Source organism: Zea mays, chromosome 2 (genome assembly GCF_902167145.1).
Source record: "Zea mays cultivar B73 chromosome 2, Zm-B73-REFERENCE-NAM-5.0, whole genome shotgun sequence".
NCBI classification, from domain to species: domain Eukaryota; kingdom Viridiplantae; phylum Streptophyta; class Magnoliopsida; order Poales; family Poaceae; genus Zea; species Zea mays.
In genome coordinates, this window is record NC_050097.1 from 205,068,349 (window position 1) to 205,093,681 (window position 25,333).

The window sequence follows — 25,333 nt, forward strand, 5'->3', positions numbered from 1 at the left end:
CATTAAATGTCACCTGCTCTCCCATGAACCTCGCTGAAGACCATGTCGAGCACTTTTTCTACCGCTCTGACTCGACACACTTGGAAAACGTCTCATTCGCAGTATAGCCTAGGGCTCGAACGCATGCCCATGCTCCCGAGCCCAACCTCGACTCTCTACCCAATCAAAGGAACATGCTACAGGGATCGGGCATACTTCTCCTGACCAAAGATGCCAACAAGGACGAGGGCCATCCCGCCGGCCATGCCGCTACAGGGCTTGGACACACCTCTGACCACAACAATAGCATAACAACCCTTGCACACCTGGGCCTCCTCCGTGCGACTATAAATGGAGGAGGTTGGGGCCTTCTACGAAGGAGACTTCACGGCTCACGACTCACCTCACTCATGATATTGACACTCGCCTCATCATACTCAAAGACTTGGGACTCACTCCCTCTCTCGACTTGTTTGTATGTTCTACTACGAGTACTTAGGTGCAAGATAATATAAGTTTCCCTCCCCGCTGGATGTAGGGTCTTCTCTTGTCCGAACCAGGATAAACCTTATGTGTCTTCTTGTATTAACCATCCAGAACAAGAACACGCAACATAAATTTATTAGTTGGTTAGGACCATCGAGTCAAAAACCCCGACATATACAAACTATATTTATAGGTTAATTAATGAATGTATCTTTTGTCTCAAGCGAAATATATTTTGGGACGGAGGAAGTAACAAACTTATCACTTTGAACTCTTTTTATCGTTTTTAAAATGACTTCAGCTCAGCTACTCTAAGAAAAATTCTGAGCCTCCTTGGATGCTCTTCCATCATATTTGGTTTGATGCCTAACTTATCACAGTTTGTCTAACTTCTTTAGATAAGATTAATTCTTTTGTGTCGCAGTTAGCAGACAACTAAACAGACTCCAAACCTGTCAATTGATCGCCACATCTTAGGCATGCTTCAGGTGTTGTAATGTTTGGCCGTGAACCAAATTAAGTGTCATTGACATCGATGCGTAAGAGAACCTCTGAGATTTTTTTTATATTCTTCCTAACTTACAAAAATAAAGATTTTAGTAAAAAAAAAACTCTCTAATACTCTCTTTAGCTAGATCTTCAAATATAGATATCCTTTATTCTAGATTTATAGAGCGGGAATGGCTTTATAGAATATGCACAAGATATACAAAAGTTGTTGCAGGATATGAAGATAGAGGAATCGTTTTTACCTAAATGACTCTATATATGATAATAAACTTTTGAACGACTGTCTAGGTGTTGCTTAGATCCATATCACCATAGCACTTTTGAAACATAATTTACTAGAAATATAACCAAAACTTATAACATTGTCATTGGTTGTTTCAAATAAGAGAGAAAATAGCAGAGAATCAAATAAGAAAGAAAATAGCAGAGAAATATAACCAAAATTCGTGGACAAGTAAATTCATCAGAGGCTTTTGAATCACCGGTTTCTTATTTGAGTCCAATATTTATTTTATTTCTCATATAACATGATTGAGCCAAAAGAGAAAGAGAATCAAAAGAAGGCAAAAGCAAGGTGTCCGCGCTTCATGCTACTTGGAAGGTCCTTCAGTATTCCTTGCCAAAGTTTTTGCACCACAGTTGAGATGGGATTGGCCGGACTGGGTGATGCGGGCGTTGCTGCATAGAAGTATTATAGTACATTTGTTATGCACTGTGATTTCCACAATCTATTTCAGAAACAAAATGACGAACACATTAAGACTGAACCATATAACACAAACGGCAGTTCCTTATCGTATATACATCCGTAGATGATCTCAGTCAAGCAGGTCTACGTAGATGATCTCAGTCAAGCAGGTCTTCAGTTTAGTATGCATTCATGTCACTAGCCCGCTTTCAATAAAATTATAATGTGAAATTTTCAGATTGTTCTAACGGAGGGAGAACAATCCGGGGATAACAATTGACAGGAAGATAGCCGGCAAAGTCACCGTGGAGGGAGACTAGAGTATTTGGGGGAGTTGGATAGTTCTTCCTTCATTGCTTTTTTCCTCCTTGGTACATCACTTTCCTTTATATAGAGAGATATCCTGGCCACCTAAGGAAGGCCTAATCAAATCATAACAAATAATATCCAAACCTATCCCTAACTGACCCAATCTAATCCTATCTCTAATTGATCAAATTCCTCTAATTGAGCTAATCTAATTAATTTCTTAATCCTTTACTCCTCTAGCAAAGGACCAAGAGTGAGGCGGTTGTGATCAGTCAGGATAACTCAAAGGTCTGGAGTTTTCTAATATGTTCTACTGCTCTATTGAGAAATGGCCAATTAAGTACTTCAGGGTTCCAGTTTCAGGTTCTAAACTTCATGTAGCCACCTGGTTACCTATTGTGGAAAATATGTTCTAGAGGTTGGATGATTATGCCATGTATTTGTTGCCTTTGTCAACAATTAATAAGATGGGACACTGCTAGAAAGAGATTTTTTTTGGCAGGGGGGCAGCTTGAATAAAAAGTACCATTTAATCAAGTGGATCAAGATTACTAAACCCAAATAGAAAGGGGGTCAAAGATTTGAGAAGAATGAATATTAGTCTCCTTTGCAAGTGGTGATGGAAAATGGGAAGGGAATTTGGCAGGAAACTGTACACAATTAAAGAAGCGAGTTGTTTCTCATCTTAAGCAGAATAATAAAAAGGGTTTTTTACATAGGTACCCTTAGTTGTGCACCACTGCTCATTGCTAACCTTAGTTTTTATTCCTCCTCAGTTTTGCCCACGAATCCTTCCCTCCGCTCAGAAACGCACCCGCACTTCGTTTCCGTCTGCGTTGGCGTCCCTGACAGCACGGTCCCACGGCTTTCAACACCTGACGCGTGGGTCCTCATCGAGCCCCATCCCTCAGCGCCCGCCGCCGCCAGCCAGCTCCAATCCGCTCTGCTCTGCCGCCGCCATGTCCAAACCACCCCGCCGCCCACTACTAGTTGGTCTGCTGCCCTGTCTCTAGCCCATCTCGGCACTAGGAAGCCCCAGCCCCGCCATCAGTTCCTCACCGGCACCGGTAGGCCGCTCCACCGCGCTGCGTCGCCGCTAGGGCACACTCGTCGTCGTCAACTCCTCCTCACCGCCTCCATGCGCCCCCGCCGCAGATCGGAGAGTAGCCTACGCATATCGTCTCCCTGTCCAATCCACTGCTGCCTCTCGTCCAGCCCGCCCGAGCTCCCATCGCCGACTCTCGTCCAGCCCGCGCTCCGGCAACCCACTGTCAACCCTGGTCCAGCCCGTGCTCCCTTCGCCGCCCTATCCAAGCCCCTGCTCTACAGAGCGAGCTCCGGCCTGAGAGGGAGCATCGACCGCCAGGCTTCCTCTACAGCGCGAGCTCCCACCGCCGGGCTTCCATTAGCAGCACAAACGCTGCCATTACAGAGGAGGAGCAACTCTCCATGGCGGCAACCGCACTCCTTCAGGCAAGTAGTAGAACTTTTTCCTCTTGTCTGTGTGTGTGTTGGCTACTAATTGTGGTGGATTGTATATGTTGAATAATATGTTGTGGATTGTGTATCAAATTGTATCAATCAAATTTGGTGGACGCTTTGTGTTGGCTACTAATATGTGGTGCATCATATGTTGAATTGGTATGAGTTCTTACCGCCTCATTGTTTTATGAAATAGGATGGATCCCATTATCCCCGATGATGAGGCAAGACACATTGAACCAATAGAAGAAGTTGCTGCACTTGATGATGATGAGAGGCAGTATCCTGAGTTTGTTGACAAGTGGGATATGCTAGAATTTGAGGACTATGATGGAGATATTGTCACAGGGGCTCAATTTGAAGAGACTGATGAAGAGGAGGAGGAGAACATAGCTATGGGGGTGGATGAGCAAGGAGAGGGTGATGATGTACCAAGAATTGATTATGACAGAGATAATCCATCCTTAAAAGAAGGAGTCACATTTGCATCGATGACCTAGTTTAGGAATGCACTTGCTACCTATTGCATCAAAGGTGAGTATGATTATGTAATTGACAAGAGTGAGCCAACTAGAATGAATGTTCATTGCGCATTTGAGGTGTCAGTGGAGGATACATGCTTCCTGTATGCGTAATAATACACTTATCCAGGTCAAAGTGAATCCATCTCCTCACACTTGTCTAAGTGAAAGATAAGAGTCACATAAGGCAGCTAAAAGTAGATGGTGTGCAGATGCAATATTAGAATGGGTGACAGATAAACCATGCATTGGTACAACTGAACTGGTAAAGAAGATTAAAGAGAAGTACAACATTTTGGTGCCTTACATGAGAGTGTATTATGACAAGGAAATGGCTCTTGACAAGATTTATGGCCCATGGAAGTAAAGCTTTAACTTATTATTCACTTTCAAAGCTGAAGTGGAGAAGACGTGCCCAGTTAGTGTTGTTGAGATTGACCATCATACGGTGGATTATAAAGTGAGAGGCAAGATTTTGAACAAAGAATGTTTTAGAAGGGTGTTCGTTTCATTCAAAGCATGTTGGAGTGGGTTCTTAGCTGGTTGCAGGCCTTATCTAGCAGTGGATGCAACAGCTCTTTATGGGAGGTTCAAAGGCCAGTTAGTAGCGGCTTGTGCCATTGATGCACATAATTGGCTCTTTCCAGTGGCTTATGGTGTCCTCGAGGCTGAGTCAACTGAAAGTTGGACATGGTTCCTACAAAATTTGTGTCAGATCATAGGGTTTCCACATGGATTGAGTATACCCACAGACGCTTGCAAGGGTTTAGAAACTGCAGTGGATTATGTGTTTCCTGGAGTAGAGCATAGGGAATGCATGAGGCATTTTGCTTCAAACTTGGGTAAATCATTCAAGGGAAAGTTGATTGATGACAACTTATGGCCAACATCATTGACATATAGCCTTAGAAAACATAACTATCATGTGAATCAACTGTACACAAACTCTAGGTTAAAGATATACATGGAAAGTCATCACAAATATCTATGGGCCAGAAACAAATTTGGTGAAGGGTGCAAGGTTGACTATGTGAACAATAACTTGGCAGAGTCATTCAATGCATGGATAAGAAAAACAAAGGAGTTTCATGTGGTGGAGTTGCTAGATAAGATTCGACAGATGCTTATGGTAAAGTTTGAGTTACGTCAAAGAATTGCACTTGAGAGGTTTGGTGGCCACATGATAATTCCAGCTGTGATGAAGACATTGCATGAAAAGACCCGAGGTTTGAAAATGTCTTTCATCAAGCGCAGACCGCTTGAGGCAGAGGTGACAATTGTGGACAAACAAAAGAGGGAATGGAGATATCCAGTGGACTTATCGAACAGGAAATGCACTTGTAGGCAGTAGCAGATCACCGGGTTGCCATGCACTCATGCCTTGTTTTTCATTACTTCCCTTCGTGGTGTAGCCGGCGAAATTGATCAATATGTACATGAGTACTACTCTATTGCCAAGTTCAAAGCAACATATGCTAATAATGTGCCTTCCATAGAGGCAAAGCATCAGTGGGAGGTTGTGAATCCTAACGCTCCAATCCAGACTAGAGCACCAGGAAGACCAAGAAAAACTAGAATAAGATCAAGTGCCGAGGGCAGTGGACTTGGACCAAGGAAGAGAAAATGCAAAAGGTGTGGAGGATTAGGACATATTGCAAGAATGCAGTAGATCCAGCTTTTGGAGAGGATCAATCACTAGAGCCACAAGTGCCACTAGATACAGCTTTCGGAGAGGATCAGTCACTATTGCCACAAGTGCCACTAGATATAGCTTTTAGAGAGGATCACTAACTAGAGCCACAAGTGTCCTCATCTGCGGCCTCTATGGTGTCATCCTCTGTGGTACACTCCTCTGTTGCCATCCTCTGTTGCAGATTCAAGCAAACCTGACTGACCACAAGTCTGCACATTCAAGTAAAACTGCAGAAGTGAACAAGTATTACAAGCAAATTCATGACTCTGTTGCATTCAAGTGAACAAGTATTACAAGCAAATTCATGACTTTGTTGCATTCAAGCAACAGTAGCAAATTACAAGTCCGGTATTGCATATTGCAGATACATGACTCTGCTGCTTCATGACAGTAGCAAATTCAGGTATTGCAGCTACAAGTCCGCAATGAGCCTTTTCTTGATTTTTGCCTTCTTCGTTGGACTATCTTCAATTCTACCCTCTTTTCCTCTCTTCCTTTTCGAGGGCAGCACCTGAGCAAGGTTGAAGGGCTCTACCATGGCAAGACCAACAGAGGAGGGAATGACAGAGGAGGGCACCAAAGAGGCAGCAGAGGAGGGTACCACAGAGGCAGCAGAGGAGTGTACCACAGAGGATGGCACCATAGAGGCCGCAGAGGAGGGCACTTGTGGCTCTAGTTACTGATCCTCTCCAAAAGCTGTATCTAGTGGCACTTGTGGCAATAGTGACTGATCCTCTCCGAAAGTTGTATCTAGTGGCACTTGTGGCTCTAGTGATTGATCCTCTCCAAAAGCTGGATCTACTGCATTCTTGCAATATGTCCTAATCCTCCACACCTTTTACATTTTCTCTTCCTTGGTCCAAGTCCACTGCCCTCGGCACTTGATCTTATTCTAGTTTTTCTTGGTCTTCCTGGTGCTCTAGTCTGGATTGGAGCGTTGAGAACGAAACCAGGATTCACAACCTCCCACTGATGCTTTGCCTCTATGGAAGGCACATTATCAGCATATGTTGCTTTGAACTTGGCAATAGAGTACTACTCATGTACATATTGATCAATTTCGCTGGCTACACCACGAAGGGAAGTAATGAAAAACAAGACATGAGTGCATGGCAACCCGGTGATCTGCTACTGCCTACAAGTGCATGTCCTGTTCGATAAGTCCACTGGATATCTCCATTCCCTCTTTTGTTTGTCCACAATTGTCACCTCAGCCTCAAGCGGTCTGCGCTTGATGAAAGACATTTTCAAACCTCGGGTCTTTTCATGCAATGTCTTCATCACAGCTGGAATTATCATGTGGCCACCAAACCTCTCAAGTGCAATTCTTTAACGTAACTCAAACTTTACCATAAGCATCTGTCGAATCTTATCTAGCAACTCCACCACATGAAACCCTTTTGTTTTTCTGATCCATGCATTGAATGACTCCGCCAAGTTATTGTTCACATAGTCCACCTTGCACCCTTCACCAAATTTGCTTTTAGCCCATAGATATTTGTGATGACTTTCCATGTATATCTTTAACCTAGAGTTTGTGTACAGTTGATTCACATGATAGTTATGCTTTCTAAGGCTATATGTCAATGATGTTGGCCATAAGTTGTCATCAATCAACTTTCCCTTGAATGATTTACCCAAGTTTGAAGCAAAATGCCTCATGCATTCCCTATGCTCTACTCCAGGAAACACATAATCCACTGCAGTTTCTAAACCCTTGCAAGCATCTGTGGGTATACTCAATCCATGTGTAAACCCTATGATCTGACGCAAATTTTGTAGGAACCATGTCCAACTTTCAGTTGACTCAGCCTCGAGAACACCATAAGCCACTAGAAAGAGCCAATTATGTGCATCAATGGCACAAGCTGCTACTAACTGGCCTCTGAACCTCCCATAAAGAGCTATTGCATCCACTGCTAGATAAGGCCTGCAACCAGCTAAGAACCCACTCCAACATTCTTTGAATGAAACGAACACCATTCTAAAATATTCTTTGTTTAAAATCTTGCCTCTCACTTTATAATCCACTGTATGATGGTCAATCTCAACAACACTTACTGGGCACGTCTTCTCCACTTCAGCTTTGAAAGTGAATAATAAGTTAAAGCTTTCCTTCCATGGGCCATAAATCTTGTCAAGAGTCATTTCCTTGCCATAATACACTCTCATGTAAGGCATGAAAATGTTGTACTTCTCTTTAATCTTCTTTACCAGTTCAGTTGTACCAATGCATGGTTTATCTGTCACTCATTCTAATAATGCATCTGCACACCATCTACTTTTAGCTGCCTTATGTGACCCTTTTCTTTCACTTGGACAAGTGTGAGGAGATGGATTCACTTTGACCTGGATAAGTGTACTATTACGCATACAGGAAGCATGTGTCCTCCACTGACACCTCAAATGCGCAATGAACAGTCATTCTAGTTGGCTCACTCTTGTCAATTACATAATCATACTCACCTTTGATGCAATAGGTAGCAAGTGCATTCCTAAACTCAGTCATCGATGCAAATGTGAGTCCTTTTAAGGATGGATTATCTCTGTCATAATCAATTCTTGGTACATCATCACCCTCTCCTTGCTCATCCACCCCCATAGCTATGTTCTCCTCCTCCTCCTCTTCATCAGTCTCTTCAAATTGAGCCCCTGTGACAATATCTTCATCATAGTCCTCAAATTCTAGCATATCCCACTTGTCAACAAACTCAGGATACTGCCTCTCATCATCATCAGGTGCAACAACTTCTTCTATTGGTTCAATGTGTCTTGCCTCATCATCGGGGATAATGGGATCCATCCTATTTCATAAAACAATGAGGCGGTAAGAACTCATACCAATTCAACATATGATGCACCACATATTAGTAGCCAACACAAAGCGTCCACCAAATTTGATTGATACAATTTGATACACAATCCACCACATATTATCCAACATATACAATCCACCACATATTAGTAGCCAACACACACACGGACAAGAGGAGAAAGTTCTACTACTTGCCTGAAGGAGTGCGGTTGCCGCCGTGGAGAGTTGCTCCTCCTCTGTAATGACAGCGTTTGTGCTGCTAATGGAAGCCCAGCGGTGGGAGCTCGCGCTGTAGAGTAAGCCTGGCGGTCGATGCTCCCTCTCAGGCCGGAGCTCGCTCTGTGGAGCAGGGGCTTGGATAGGGCGGCGAAGGGAGCACCGGGCTGGACCAGAGTCGACAATGGGTTGCCGGAGCGCGGGCTGGACGAGAGTCGGCGATGGGAGCGCGGGCGGGCTGGACGAGAGGCAGTAGTGGATTGGACAGGGCGGCGGTGGATTGGACAGGGCGACGATATGCGTAGGCTACTCTCCGATCTGTGGCGGGGGCGCATGGAGGCGGTGAGGAGTTGACGACGACGAGCGTGCCCTGGCGGCAACGCGGCGCGGTGGAGCGGCCTACCGGTGCCGGTGAGGAACTGATGGCGGGGCTGGGGCTTCCTAGTGCCGAGGAGATGGTGCCGAGATGGGCTAGAGACAGGGCAGCAGACCAACGAGTAGTGGGCGACGGGGTGGTTTGGACATGGCGGCGGCAGAGCGAAGCGGATTGGAGCTGGCTGGCGGCGGCGGGCGCTGAGGGATGGGGCTCGATGGGGACCCACGAGTCAGGTGTTGAAAGTCGTGGGACCGTGCTGTCAGGGACGCCAACGCAGACGGAAACGGCGTGCGGGTGCGTTTCTGAGCGGAGGGAAGGATTCATGGGCAAAACTAAGGAGGAATAAAAACTAAGGTTAGCAATGAGCAGTGGTGCACAACTAAGGGTACCCATGTAAAAACCCTAAAAAAACTATCCTGTGTGGAATGATCTACTGAAGATTAGGCATATATATCTAAAAGGCAGAGCTAGGTAAAGGCAGAGCTACCAGTTTTTGGAAGAATAAATGGTGTGGCCATGTTTCCTTAGCTGAAAAGTTTCCTCAAGTTTATTATTTTTTTCTTGAAAACACAGGAGAACTGCGCCTCTTTATATTTTAAGAAGAAAGGTAACAAGGTATTAAAGAAGACTGAAAACAAACAAGACAAGGCACTCTTTACGGAGGCCAGAAACGTGCATACAAAAAAGGATCCATAAAAACAGGAACCACCACTATATACTCCAAAGACAGCAGCCCTCAAGTTTATGTTATAAGTGAAGAGTAGGATTTCTCAGTTGAAACTTGAAAGTCTGAAAATGAAAAGCTGGCACCTATCCTTTAGAAGGTGGCTATGTGAGGATTTACAAAACCAGCTTAAAAGGTTACAGGGTATTATTGTTCATAGATACAATGTCAATAATGAGAAAGACATAGCTAATTGGGAGTGGGAGAAATCTGGTTATTTATCTGTGAGATCAACTTATAAAGTATAAACACCTCTGCCAGAATGAGTTTGGGTCATTGGGTGCAATTTCAAGTTCGGGAAATCTAAGATCCACCTAAAAGTGAAAGTTTTCATGCGGTTGGCCCTACAAAATACCATTCTCACTAAAGATAACTTGAGTAAGCGTAAATGACAGGGTGATGTGATATGCACATTTTTGCGAAAGGGCCTCTAGCGTAATGGTTAAGGCTTCCGAGTAGCACCTCCAGGTCCTGAGTTCGATTCCCCCGCGGGGGTGAATTTCGGGCTTGGTTTAAAAAATCCCCTCGTTGTGCCCGGCCCGCTCTCGTGGATCGATATCCTACGCGCCACCCTCCGACTGGGCCATTGCAGAGTGGGTAGTTGATCGGACCGTTGGTGATGGCCTGATGGGGGGCAGGGTTCAGGGGTTTTCTCGGCCGAGACCATGTTTCAATCTCTTCTTAATATAATACATGGAGTGCGGTCTTTCCCTCCCCGGCCGAGTTTTTTATGTGATATGTGCATTTTGCACAGAGAAGGGAAGTGTGCAGCATATCCTTTTTTATTGTCTGACAGCTAATACATTTGGAGTCTCATGGCATATGCATTCAGGTCTAACTGTAGACCAAGCAGTTTTGACCAATATTGGATATGGATTGGTAATAGTTTGGCACAGGGTAAATAAGTGTATGCTATGGACAACCTATATGCTTTCCCTAAGAAATGAATTCACATGAAATAACACCCGTCAGCTTAGGTATACAATTGACAACTGGTAACCTCAAATTGCAGCATCTCACTCCATCATCCCATATACTCATTAGCTATCTAGAGAACATGTATAATGGCTATAATAGAATTTCAGTGGTATTTACTTCTAGGTACTATTTGATCCATTAGCATCTGTATGCACCTGTCATTCATGCCTGGCTAATATATGCATGTCCACAAGTTGTCCAGATGGAAACAAGCATACTCATCACAATTTGACCTCAGATCATTTCAGTACAGACAAAGAATAACAGGAGCTTAAAAGAAATCATTGTAGCCACACAACTCCAATAAAGTATTGTGACATCGTATTCTGAAACTGGATTTAAGGATGCAACTGGGTACCCAGTTGTGTTTTGGCGTTCAGCTAATTAATTATATGGTATATCAATTTAGTTCATTAAACCACGTGTCTAAACCTTGTTTTGTGGCTTCTGTTGGGTTTCAACTCTAGCCTACTCCAACTTGTTTGGGACTAAGGCTTTGTCGTTGTTGTTGTTGTCAATTTAGTTTATTTCTTTCCCTAGTTAGGTGGCAGGCCCTTTTAGCTCATTCTAGCAAGTTTTGGGCCGACCCAATGACAGAAAATAAGCGGAACTTGCATTAGGAACTGCTTTCCATGGCAATAATAGATCAAGGATTCAAGGGGCACTTCCAACAGGATCAAAAGCATTGGCAATGTCACCACTTTGGAATTTTACAGCTAAATGAACAGAAAAAGTACCATATTAACGAACTGGTCATTACATCCGCATTCGAATTGTGTGCTGTACCGAATGGGTAAGCGAAGTCTCTCTATAAAGAACACTGAAGTATATATTGAGACGTTTCGCGCAGATCTAATATCTAGGATATATCAAGCATAAGCTCAAATCCTGAAGACCGTGCACGCCAAGGAGAGATCGTAGGGTCAGAGTCTGGGTGATGGGGATACACATGTATACCTCGAGCTCGGCGGACTTCATGGCTATGGGAATGCAGATGAGGAAGACGCCGAACATGGCGATGGCGGTGTTACGGCGCCAGTGGACCGGGCGGCAGTAGGGTCCGCCCGTCATGCTCCATACCTTCTGGCGGAAGTCACCGCCGGCGTGCCCACCGCCATGGTCGCCGCCCATAGCGGTGAGTGCCTGAGTCAGGTTCGGTGCGGCGTTGAGCGCAGGGATTCGTACGGACGGACCGATGTCTCGATGGGGAATTGGTTGTGCACGGGGTGTTTGCACAAGAGACCCTGCTGATTTCAGTAATTATATTCCAACACTACCATTTGGGGAAAAATGAAGTTCTATTGTGTACTTGTACGTAGGGCCGGACGAAATGCTCGTGGCTCGCTAGCTCGCTCGGTTCATGGTCAGCTCGGCTCGGCTCGGATCGTCTCGTTTGAATTTTTTCACGAACTGAGCTGACATCCTAGCTCGGTTCGTTAAAGAGTCAGCTCGCGAGCTAAACGAGCTACCATATTCCAGCAAAACGAAACTATATGCATATGATTTACAGAATAATTGATGAACATGTTATATATGTGTGTGAGGTGTCTATGCTCTATGAATTAAACTAATGATTAATGAACTATGTTTATGTGTTAATTTGGTCTATGCAAATATAATTATGGGTTAAACTGATGAATATATATGTGAATTGTGAATTAATGAGTGATGAATTGTGCTAATTTAGTGTTATATTGACGTGATTTGTGAAACTACGAGTATAATTACTATTTTCTATTGTTAAATTATTTTGACATTTACTAAAAAATAATTATTATGTACATATTATTATTTTTTTTGTTCTGGCTCGCGAGCTAAACGAGCCAACTCGAGCTCGTAAATGAGCCGAGCCGAGCTGACTCTGTGGCTCGTTACCTTAACGAGAACTCAAACGAGCCGAGCTGCCTCGTTATCCACCTCTACTTGTATGGTCATGTCATGCCCTTGTTTGAAAATGCTGGATTCAAAAAGGGAACTCCGTTTTCTTTGTGAACTGAAGCACGTTTTGTATTTCTAAAATGAAGCTTCAACTTTTAAATCGTGACGATTTGCAACATGATAAACATGGGTCTTGGGTCTTAGCACTCGACGTGAATACAAGAAACGAAACAAACCTGTTAGGATTTGAATTTTATATTAAACGTGAATGAAAATATGTTTCCAGCAGAAAAACAGGGATTATACAGATGGTACTGATCAGTGTATAATGCTACCTCAGAAAAAAATGCAGTTTGCGTGTCCAGGGTAGGGTGTTTGATTTTATTTCATTTTAATTCCTAAATTGCCCTAAATTATCAAACACGGATAGTTTTCGTATTCGGCAATTTAGAGACTAAAATAGAATAAAATAGATAGACTATAAAAATAAGCCCCTAGAAACCAAACACCCCTATAATTAATAGCAATAGCATCCCCATCAAGTACTCAACTCAAACATTGCAGCTTTCAGAAAAATGATCGCATTGGTCGCATAAATTATCAACATGAACAAAGTTGTTCCTCTGTTAGAGCAACTTTTTGGGGGTAACAAAACCATAAATTTGAATATGTAACACAAGTGATTTGACCCAAGTAAACCAGGTCGATGAGACTAACCACTGTGGTTCCTACTCCTGTGAGAACTAAAAAAGCACTTCGCCTCTTCCAGAATTACATGTGTGAAATATAATAGTACAATGACAAGAGTCAAAATCACAAGAAAGATAGACCAGATCAACACAAGTATGCGATCCGTTATTACCCCATGTCCCCCCATACTAGAACCTAGGATCACTTGTCGGGATTCTTGCAGCTCCCTGCATAAGATTTGTACGCCGTTTCCGGTAATATACGAACGGGCCACTTACTAGCAACATTCCGGCCATCATTATCTGGAAAACAACATAACTTTATGATTCATGCTTTAAGAAACAAAGATAAATTTGTCTTGGATTCTCATTGACAAATGAAAATTAAAAAAGAAAACAAACCATCAATACGGTGTTACATTTTCAGTGCAGAACGAGCAAGATTGTGCTACAAATAGAAAGAAATGCAACTCATGCTTTGCACTCTTACAGTACGAAACTACATAGGCACACCTTTTGATGCTTCAATTTCACGAGTATTTTGGAATTTATCAAACATCATGCTCAGAACATCAACAAACAGCTCTAGATATATATCACAGCTGCAAAGAAAAGGTAAGGTCTGCTTGCATGTTTAAGGGCAAAATTCAGAGTCCAATTTTAGTCTAATGAAATTACCCCAGAAATGCTTCTCAATTTACTAAGATTTTTCTGCCTTTCACTATTATTTCTCACTATCAAGTCTTTGGTCTCAGTCTGTGTCCAGCTTGCTCGGCAGTGATGGCGGCGACTGCAGCTGCATTTGCCACAGCCATCAGTACCGAGCGCTCCTGGTGCATTAACATTAGAAAAACAAGTAACATTATAGAGTAAATAAAGAATTCATGATATAAGTCCAACAATATCTGTAATATAGAAGAGAAAAGTGTTGCAATTTTAATACCTCAAAACCAAGAACAGATAAATTCTCCTCTCCAACCAACGGCACACAACTTCTGTAAGTAATATAATGCTTTGGACCACCTGATGCGGATTTTGTGCCACCTGATGTGGATGCATCATCCAATATCTTCCTCTGCTTGCTCATGTTTCCTTCTTTTGTAGCATTTTGTGCCTGTACACATTTCAAGGGCAGGCGATAGCCAGTTTCGCTGCAGCTATACTTTTCATCGTTCTGAAAAAATGATATGTTATTGTCAGGCCGGTAGAACCTGTACAATAGGAAACAAATATGATAGCATGAAAATTGCATTTGTTACCATTTAACCAGTTTTATGGCTAATACCAGTTTAAAATACAGTTCCAGCAATTTTTACAGGTCAAGCTGAAAAACTTGTTTGGATGAGTTATAAATCTATTAATTTTACACCTTTATTTGAGTTTTCCAACTAGAAAAAATCACCTCAGTGGACCACATTTATTTGCCGGCCGAAATCAAGCTCACCTCGCTCCTCGTTTCTCGTGATCCTGAATGAGTTGTAAATCTAATAATTTTACACCTGTATTTGAGCTTTTTTACTGGAAAAAATTAATAACTACAGTGGACTACACTAATTCCAGTGACCCGTCTGTTACCTCACACACATTGAGAATGGCCAGAGGCGGCAAGCCTGCCAGCTGTCAACCCGTTAGAGCAGAAAACTCAGCCAGCAGCCATGAGGCCTGCCTTGAGGTAGCGTGCTCAGCCAGTGGGTGCAAGGACCAGGTTGAGGCTCCAGCTCTTCATGACTGCCAGCCCAAGTGGCACTACAGTGAGCCTGAGTCAGCTAACAAGGGTGTCGGCCAAACAAGTCTGCACAATGGCAAGTTCGTTTCGAGGTAATGATCCCAGACATTGATGGCCTTCAGTTCACAGCCATTCCTCAACAGATCTACCAGTGTTGACTGCAAGCTCCCAAAGCCTCTGATCTCCATTGTTTCCCACCACTTCATTTAGCTTATCTGTTTTTCTTTTGTTTTTCCCTGCTTTGCAGCATCAGGTTGAGAAGTGCAAGTATTCCATCACTTACCCAAACAACTAGTGTGAAAAATCAGTGTAACTACAAGCCTATTTTCAGAATATTTATGGGACCATTTTAAGGTCATATTTTTTGCAATGGCAAGCAATTCTGAAACTTATATGACAGAATTGATAAGGTGGAGGGCAAGTCTAAGGGTGAGGGCGAGAGTTGATGGTTAGGAATATGACCAATCTTATAAGATTACATTATGGGTCTATAAGATAAGCTTGTCTTAAGTTGTAATATCTTTTTTGTAAGTAAACAATTTCCACAGGGAAATTATTTTAGCAATCAAATAAGTGAAATATTTGGGCTTTCTGGCATCAGGCGGTAACACACATGTAATCCTTTTTATTTTGTAACAGTGTGTAATCTGTCAGGCCAAGAAAGAGGCAGCATAGAAACTAAGATTCAACCATCAGTTCCGATGCAGAAACTTTGCATTCTATGCACAACTTAAATGACATCAAGAGGCACACTTCAGTGTTGTTTTCAACAAAAAGGTTGGGCACAAAGAAACCTTTGGAGTAATTTGAAACCAATGATGTCCATATCCTTCAATCCATAATACCCCCTTCTTTTCAAACACATACTAAGTACTATATCACACATTTTGCCATACATGTTGTAGCATAAACCAAAAAAATCAGGATATGAAAGTACCAGACAATGTGATTGACAAATTAATGAAATACTAAAGGCTCCTACTTCACCGACCAAGAACTACATTTTGCAATGTCATGAAGACCGTTATATTAGCTTCAAAGACCAGTGGTATACTAATTTTACTAACAAAGCATCACTACCGACACATATTATCCTGTACAGCCAACCCCAACCACCCTGAAAAAAGTTACCCATTAGCAAGTTAACTAAAATCCAGGGCGTGTTAGGAAGGAAAGTATTTCAAAACCATGGTTTTGGAATACTACGGTTTTAAGATGTCATGACACAACTACAATATTTTTTACATCACTCTTAGCAATACATGTTTGGAGACAAAGTATTTTAAACCATGGTATTTGGTATACATGTGCAAGGCTAGTCATTGACAAAAACTTTGGGTTGGAGTGAAGTTTCAAATACTCCAAAAATTACATGGTATTTATAAAACCATGGTATTCAAAACAAAGTTTTTTTACGAGGTAGCCAAACACCTCTTGGCAAAGAATACTATGGGCCTATTTGTGTTGTGGACTCATTCTTCTACAGGAACACCTATGGGCGCAGGCACAAGAAGGGAACCTCCACCAATAAGGCAACCGAGCTAGAGGAGCTGGAAGAATAGGAAAGGAAGCAAGCAATCAGGCAGCCGAATTGGAAGCAATCAGGCGAGTCCTATCTCCAGTATATCAATCAGTAGTTTCCTATTTCTGCTATAGCAGACAGTAGAGTTTCCTATTTCCATTATAGAAAGTAATAAGTTGATTGGGTGTGTTCCCTGCCGCCTATACTATAAAGGCTGGCTGCTAGTTTGTAAGAAGGCATCGAAGAATAATACAGTTACCTCCTAGAGGTGGGCTGTTCTTCGACGGTGGCGCCTTCAGCCGCCGGCGACGACAGACCTCCTCGCTACGTTCTGCGTTCTTGTTCTCAAGCCGCTCTCCTCCTCCACTCTCCCCTGCATACCCCTCGCCTACCACCACGCCGCAGCCATAACAAATTGGTATCGGAGACAAGTGCCCTGACCATGTCCAGCGTCGCGGGCGATCCTGAGCCTGATTCGGTGAAGCTGGACCGCATCAGCGCGCTGCTCACAACCATGAACAACCGCCTGAACGCGCATGACCAGCGCATCGCGCGCACGGAGAAATTTCAGTCCGGTGATGAAGGGGACCACGAGCCGCAGGGTTCGCCTGATCGTCGACGACACGGAGGCACGAAGGAAGGCAGCTTCAGTGGGGGCCGCGGGAATGGCCCTCGACGTCATGACAGCAGTGGCCCACGCGAACCCAACCTCAACTTCTCGCACTACGATGGTGAGTCGGATCCGCTCCCATGGTTGAACAAGTGTGAAGGCTTTTTTCGCGGCTACCGCACGCTGCAGGAGGATAAGGTGTGGATGGCCTCTCTCCATCTCGACGGCACGGCGGCACAATGGTACTACCAGTTGGAGCGTGATCTCGGCATCATCACATGGCCGCGCTTTGTCGAATTCACCAACATGCGCTTCGGCCCGCCCATCCGCTCCAACGCGCTTGGGGAGTTGAAGGAGCTCCACCGTACCGGCACGGTGGAGGAATACCAGCGCCAGTTCTTGGCTCTCCTGTGCCGCTGCGACAACCTGACCCGGCAGCACCAAATCGACTTGTTCACTGCCGGGTTGGGTCAGCCCTTGTCATCCGACGTCGAGATGCAACATCCGGCGAACCTTCAGACAGCCATGAGTCTGGCCCGGGCCTTCGAGCGTCGTTCCGCCGAGGCGGCTCGCGCCATCTACCCGTCCACGCCGCGCCAGCCTTCCCGTCCTCGTCCACCGTCAACGACACCAGCACCGACGACGGAGGAACCACAGCGACCCCGCGTTCGTCGGCTGTCGGCTGAGGAGATCGCCGACAAACGTGCCAAGGGGCAATGTTATTTTTGCCCAGAGAAATTCTCCCGGGATCACAAGTGTGCGGCGCGGGGCGGCGTGTTCTGTCTGTCCCTGGACGACGCTGCGCCAGAGGACGACGACATCACGGAGGAAGTCTGCATCTCGCTGAACGCGTTGACGGGGGTCCCTGCTGGTGACACCATCCGTCTTCGCGTCAAGATCCAAGGGGAAGAGCTGACGGCACTGGTGGACTCCGACTCCACCCACTCCTTCATCAACCAGGGCGTCGCCCACCGACTCGGCCTCGCCATCACCCATCGGCCGGGTCTGGTGGTCACTGTTGCTAATGGACAGCAGCTGCACAGTCCGGGCATCTGTGCAGCAATGCCATTGGCCATCCAGGACCAGACGTTCTCCATCGACTGCTATGCCTTAGCTCTCGAGGGCTTCGACGTCGTCCTCGGTGTCCACTGGCTCAAGACGCTGGGACCCATTACATGGGACTTCACGGCGCGATCCATGGCTTTCTGGCACCATGATCGTGCCGTCATGTGGCGTGGGATCGGTGGTGAGGAAGTTAGCCTTGCTGCTCTGACGGCGACCAGAGACCTCATGAATTCATTACTGCAAGATTTTACTGACCTGTTTGCAGAACCGCGTGGACTGCCGCCCGCGCGACGCCATGACCATCACATTCATTTGTTGCCGGGTACGGCTCCTATTGCAGTCCGACCGTACCGATACCCGCAGCTTTTGAAAGATGAGATTGAGCGCCAATGTCAGGAAATGCTGGCACAGGGGATTATTCGGGAAACCACATCCCCTTTCTCCTCCCCTGTTCTCCTTGTGAAGAAGCATGATGGTACTTGGCGATTTTGTGTGGATTTTCGGGCCTTAAATGACAAGACGGTCAAGAACAAATTTCCTATCCCAGTGGTCGACGAGCTCCTTGATGAGCTGTCGGGCGCTTGTTTCTTCACCAAGATTGATCTCCGCAGCGGGTACCACCAGGTCCGGATGCATCCAGAGGACATTGCCAAGACCGCGTTTCGCACGCATCATGGCCATTTTGAGTTCCTCGTCATGCCTTTCGGCTTGACGAACGCGCCAGCAACATTTCAAGCTCTCATGAATACCATCCTCAAGCCATTTCTCCGCCGGTTCGTTCTAGTCTTTTTTGATGATATACTCATCTATAGTTCTTCTTGGGAGACACATGTGCAGCAGGTCAGGATGGTTTTTCAGTTGTTACGCGCCAACTGCCTCTTCATCAAGCAGTCTAAATGTTTCTTCGGCGAACCAACGGTGGCCTACCTGGGCCATATTATCTCCAAGGAGGGCGTGGCCATGGACCCATCCAAGGTGGCGGCTGTGGAGGCATGGCCACAACCGCGGACTGCACGGGCGCTGCGGGGTTTTCTTGGCCTCACCGGGTACTACCGCAAGTTTATTGCGGGGTACGGTGCGGTGGCCGAGCCCTTAACTGCTCTCCTCAAGGGGGCGGCTTTCTCCTGGACTTCCCAAGCGACATCGGCCTTCCAAGCCCTGAAGAAGGCGCTAGTGTCTGCTCCACTGCTCCGACTACCAGACTTCTCCAAGCGCTTCTACGTCGACTGCGATGCTTCGGGCTCCGGCTTTGGCGCGGTGCTGCACCAGGGAGAGGGCGCCGTGGCTTACTTCAGTCGCGCCGTGGCCCCTCACCACGCCAAGTTGCCCGCATATGAAAGAGAGCTGATCGGCTTAGTCAAAGCCGTTCGCAATTGGAGGCCATACTTGTGGGGAAGGTCATTCACAGTCCGCACTGATCATCGCAGCTTGAAGTACATATTGGACCAACGTCTGACCACTATTCCACAGCACACTTGGGTCACGAAGCTATTTGGTTATGATCTGGATGTGGTGTACCGCCCAGGGAAGCAAAATGCAGCAGCAGATGCCTTATCTCGTCGGGATGAGGAGGCCTTCAGTATTCATGCCCTATCGACAACATCCTTTGCAGTTTTTGATGCAATTCGTCAAGAACTCCTTGCTGATCCAAGAGCACAAGAAATTCGGGCCCAGTTAGCCAGTGGCACTGCACCAGCAGGGTGGACGGAGGTGGATGGACTGCTGTTATTTCAGGGCAAAGCATATGTTCCAGATTCATCTCCCCTATGGCCACAGCTACTGGAGAATGCACATACAGCAGGACATGAGGGTATTCAGAAGACACTCTATCGTCTTCGGTTATCCTTCTTCAACTCTCATAGCAGCCGTTTGGTCAGAGAGTATGTCAAAGGTTGTGGAGTTTGTCAGCGCAATAAAACTGAGCACTTGCACCCAGCTGGACTGCTGCAGCCCCTGCCAGTTCCCTCTTCTGTTTGGAGTGATATTGCTATGGACTTCGTTGAGGGCTTTCCCAAAGTTGGTGGGAAATCAGTTATTTTGACTGTGGTGGACCGGTTTTCCAAATATGCTCATTTCATCCCACTCAGCCATCCATATTCAGCCACCGTTGTTGCCAAAGCCTTCTTTGATGAGATTGTTCGGCTACATGGGTTCCCATGTTCTATTGTTAGTGACCGGGACCCGGTTTTTACTAGCACTTTTTGGACTGAATTATTCCGTTTAGCAGGGGTGACATTGCTTCTCAGTTCAGCTTTTCACCCACAAACGGATGGGCAGTCGGAGGTCACTAATCGCATTATCACTATGTATCTTCGTTGCTTAGCAGGCGATCGACCCCGTTCTTGGCTACAGTGGTTACCGTGGGCAGAATTTTGCTACAATTCTTCCTTCCAAACAGCTATTGGTGTTTCTCCTTTCCAGGTGGTTTATGGCCGGCCTCCACCAACCTTGCTGCAATTTGAACAGGGGGCGGCAAAGGTGGCAGCAGTAGAAGCCCAACTCAGAGATAGAGATGAATTCCTTGCTGAAATCCGTGATCGGTTATTGTTGGCTCAGGAGGTAATGCGTGCTCAGCATGATAAGAAGCACCGGGAGGTTGTCTTTGCAGTAGGAGACTGGGTTTGGCTCCGTTTGCATCACCGCACAGCCGTGGGTATCACTCCAGCTCGTGCCACCAAGCTGGGCCCTAAGTACTTTGGACCTTATGAAGTGCTAGAGCAGATTGGATCAGTAGCTTATCGTCTTCGTTTACCAGCAGCAGCTCGCATCCATAATGTGTTTCATGTGGCTCTTCTTAAGCCTTTCGTGGGTACCCCTCCGGTGGGTGATCCAGTGCAGTTGCCATCGCTTGTGCATGGAAGAGTGGTTCCTAAACCCTTGAAGATCATTCGTGCTCGTCTCAACCATGGAGTATGGGAATTGTTGGTACATTGGGACGGACAGACAGCTGTTGATGCTTCTTGGATTTCACTAGAAGAATTCAAGAAAGAATATCCGGTGTTTCAGCTCGAGGACGAGCTGTTCCAGGGGGAGGGGGGAAGTGTTGTGGACTCATTCTTCTACAGGAACACCTATGGGCGCAGGCACAAGAAGGGAACCTCCACCAATAAGGCAACCGAGCTAGAGGAGCTGGAAGAATAGGAAAGGAAGCAAGCAATCAGGCAGCCGAATTGGAAGCAATCAGGCGAGTCCTATCTCCAGTATATCAATCAGTAGTTTCCTATTTCTGCTATAGCAGACAGTAGAGTTTCCTATTTCCATTATAGAAAGTAATAAGTTGATTGGGTGTGTTCCCTGCCGCCTATACTATAAAGGCTGGCTGCTAGTTTGTAAGAAGGCATCGAAGAATAATACAGTTACCTCCTAGAGGTGGGCTGTTCTTCGACGGTGGCGCCTTCAGCCGCCGGCGACGACAGACCTCCTCGCTACGTTCTGCGTTCTTGTTCTCAAGCCGCTCTCCTCCTCCACTCTCCCCTGCATACCCCTCGCCTACCACCACGCCGCAGCCATAACAATTTGGTAGCATGGTTATTTCATAGTTTCGATGCAATAATGCGGTATTGTAGGATACTACAGTATTTTAGGCCTATATGTGTTTGGTTGGTCCTTCTAAAACATTGTTTTCAATACTGTGGTTTAGATAAAACTGTAGTATTTTTAAAGTATTGGATACTGCACTCCCCACCAAAGTTTTCCTCCGTCTGTGCCGCCCGCGCGCCCCCCTCCCCCTGCCCCGTTGGCTACGCCAGAGGCCCGCCTGTTGCCTGCCGCCAAGTCACAAGCCTGAACCGCATGTGCCAGTCCTCAGAGCACCCTGCATGGCTGCATGCACCAGAGGCCCCCTAGAAAAATAGAGATGATGGCAAGAACGAAGCAAGGTATACTATCGAATCAAACGATCACTAGTTTTAAGATATACTATGGTTTTAGTGCAGTAAAGAAAAACTATAGTATTTATGTAATAGACATCTGTAAACCATGGTTTTAAAAAACTGAAGTACCAAACAGGGTCTATGGTGTTCTCCAATACCATGGTTTTACTTCAAAACTCCAAAAATACTTTGCTTCCAAACATCCCCTTAGCGTGGCTATCATTCTGTAAATCATTCAGGCCTTGTTCGGTTATTCCAATTCCATGTGGATTGGAGTGTATTGAAATTATTTGGAATGGATTTTGACTTACTATGGATTTAAACCGACCAAATACCACCCAATCAACATGGGTTAAGGGTGAAACGAACAAGCCCTCGGTGAGTAATGAAACTAGCTAAATATCACCAGATAATTCTTGTTGCTCCATGCTACTCAACTTCATGAATGCTACCTCATTATCAATCATATCAAAACAATGAACATGAATAGGGTGAGATTCTCTGCAACTAAATTTTACCCAAACTTGAACGTGATATTAACCACTGATATAAAGCAAATTTACTAGGTAACTGAATCTAGGTGATAAAAGATAGAACGCAGAAAGCAGGGCTCATATTTTGCAGTGAACTTTAACCAAGATCTGAACTTTTCATGATAAACTTTCACTACTCTAACCCAGTAACACGAATCACATAAGCTAGTACATCAGAAAAGCAGAAAATAAGGAAAACACACGATCCCTAGGCTCTATAGAAAGAAGCGACCTAACACGATCTTCTTTTGTCACCTACCAAGATCGGGTTTTTTTTTCTCCACGCGAAACCCCAATCTAATGCGTTCCCATAATCACAGATAAAGAGAGAATCGCCAACCTTCTCAGAATACTGGCAGGGAACGCAGGGACCGGAGAGCGTGCAGTGGTAGGAAGCGTTCCCCTGCGCCTCCACGAAGCCGAGCAGCGACCTCCGTGCTCCATTGGACGTCGATGCGGCTGCGGCCGCCGCCACAGCAGCGATCGCCGGAGGAATCCAGCATAAGGCGGCTACGGTGACGAGAAGTAGCAGCAGAAGCCGCCACCGCCAGGAGGTCGGCGCTGTTGCCTTGTTCGCCATGGCTTCCGCGGTTGCTTTCTCGCCGACCTCCCTTGGTGCGGTGGCGTCGCGGTGGCAAGGGGAGGTTGGACGCGCCCGTTAGTTTAAACGGGCACGTAGAAACTAACAGGCTCGAACCCGCATACCCGATTTCATAGTAATCGTGTATTCGTGTACTCGTGTAGTCGTGTCCTCTGTCTATCGCAGGCCAAACTAAAGCGCCATCACCGTCGGCAATGTTCGGCCGCCTATTCCACCACCGCCGCCACTTCTCCACCTCGTCCGCATCCAACTCCACCCCGACCTTCTACTCTTACGGAACCATCCCATTCTCCCTCCTCTCGTGGGGCCGTGGCGCGTCCGGACAGCTCGGCGGCGGCAAGGAGGAGCACCATCTCTACTCGAGAAATTTGTAATTTTACCACTTTCAGTTTTAACAAAAGAGTATATATCTAGTGTACATGGTGCACATATTAAATATCATTATCCATCTCAAATCTAAGGTCTCTGGTTGATTATTGTAATTTACAAATAACACATTCCACCACTACACATCACCATGTTAAAGGGTGTCCTTAGCAAAATATACCAAGCGACTAGAGACATGAGATCTAAGATGAGTGATGATGATTTAATATGTGTACCATATACACTAAACATCCATGTGCACCAGATATGTTTTCTTTAACGAAACAATGGAAAAATTGTGAATGGATCTCTACTCATCCCCCGTTGACCAAATAACCACCTCGAATTAGAACCACGCCTCGCGCCCACCCCCGGACGCCTTCTCTCTGCTGGGGAGACGTCCGGAGTGGAGGTTGGGATCTCCTGCGGGCTCTTCGACTCCGCTCTACTTGTCGAAGGAGGCGCCTCAGTGTGGGGCAAGGGCGATGGAGGCCGTATCGGCCTGAGTGATGAGTCATCCGCCTTCGACCTCTGCCCTAATCCCAACCTCAGTTATCTCCGCCTCCTCGCGCTCGGTGGCATCCACTCTGCCGCGCTGACCACCTCCGGTGACGTCTTCCCCTGGTGAGGAAACTGCCACATTGCTGATTTCGAGATTGCTATTGAAAAGTTTAGTGTGTATACTTCATGTAATTAGATAGCGAATCAAGTAGCTTCCTAATACTCCACGAGTGAATTTTGTGACAAATGGATTGCATTTTGATGCATGTGGCTGATACATCACTCAATTTACTGTAGTCTGGAGGGGTTATGATGGATTTGGAGCTCTGAAGCACTGTATACCATTGAGAGCTTTTGCCAAGGCAAGTGAATGGCCTTTGGGAATGGAAGATAACACACATTTCTACTAGTGGGGCGCATACTGCAGCAATCACCGACTCAGGTCGGTCTGATTCACTCATTGTAAACTATAGTTTGAATCATCTGATACCGTCCTGTTGGTGTTGGCGCCGATCTTGTCGCCAATCACTGGGGGTGTACCGCCTGGCGGTGCCCTCTGCAGCGGCACGGACGGTCCACGACCCGACAGCAGGAGTGGTGCCTTCCCTGCGTCGCGTTGGACGGTCCGCGCTTTGGGTCGAACGGTCCACAATGGCGCATGGTCTTCTTCTTCGCTACGACCTAGATCTCGCCCTTGGGGGAGAGATCTTAGGGTGATCTGGGTCGGCAGGTCACCCGTGGCGTCCCCAGACGACGTAGAGTCGCCTAAAAATTAAGAGATCAAGTCGAGGAAGAGATCTCTTGGATTGACAACCAGATCTTGCCCCTCGGGAGAGGTAAGATCCTGAGGTCGTCTTGGGGTTGGTAGGCCACCTAAGACGAATCTAGACAACATAGAGTCAAATAGAGGATCGAGGTGGATATGTGAAAAGCTACAACTAGGACTACGCTACATCTACCCCTAGGACATGAATGGTAAAGAAAGTAAATTGGTTCGATTAGAATGTGTTCGGAGGTTCTCAATTGGTCGTATCCCTTCATATATATATAGGGGGTCTGGAACCGTTCCTAAGCGATAGCCAACAGATCCCACATGATTAGATGGATAACCACAGACGAGATAAGGATAATCGCTCGAGTCAATCTGATCGCGGGGGTGCAGACCGTTCGAGTCTAGGGTCGGGTCGTCCGCC

At 45.8% G+C, this 25,333-nt stretch overlaps 2 protein-coding genes across 3 annotated transcripts; both read right to left on the reverse strand.

The window, feature by feature from the left end:
- Positions 1 to 1,293: 1,293 nt before the first annotated feature.
- LOC100275447 (uncharacterized) lies at positions 1,294 to 12,009 on the reverse strand. Its single transcript, NM_001405983.1, has 2 exons — positions 11,735 to 12,009; positions 1,294 to 1,653 (listed from the first exon to the last, which is right to left on the reverse strand). Exons 1-2 carry the CDS (start codon positions 11,906 to 11,908, stop codon positions 1,582 to 1,584), a joined length of 246 nt encoding a protein of 81 aa, NP_001392912.1. The 5' UTR covers positions 11,909 to 12,009; the 3' UTR covers positions 1,294 to 1,581.
- Positions 12,010 to 13,220: 1,211 nt separating this feature from the next.
- LOC100276279 (uncharacterized) lies at positions 13,221 to 23,359 on the reverse strand. 2 transcript variants are annotated; one of them, XM_020547589.3, is made up of 4 exons: positions 16,852 to 16,985; positions 14,747 to 15,306; positions 14,288 to 14,518; positions 13,221 to 13,647 (listed from the first exon to the last, which is right to left on the reverse strand). In XM_020547589.3, the coding sequence occupies exons 2-4, from the start codon at positions 14,759 to 14,761 to the stop codon at positions 13,534 to 13,536; spliced, it is 360 nt and encodes a 119-aa protein (XP_020403178.1). In that variant the 5' UTR covers positions 14,762 to 15,306; positions 16,852 to 16,985; the 3' UTR covers positions 13,221 to 13,533.
- Positions 23,360 to 25,333: the final 1,974 nt, after the last annotated feature.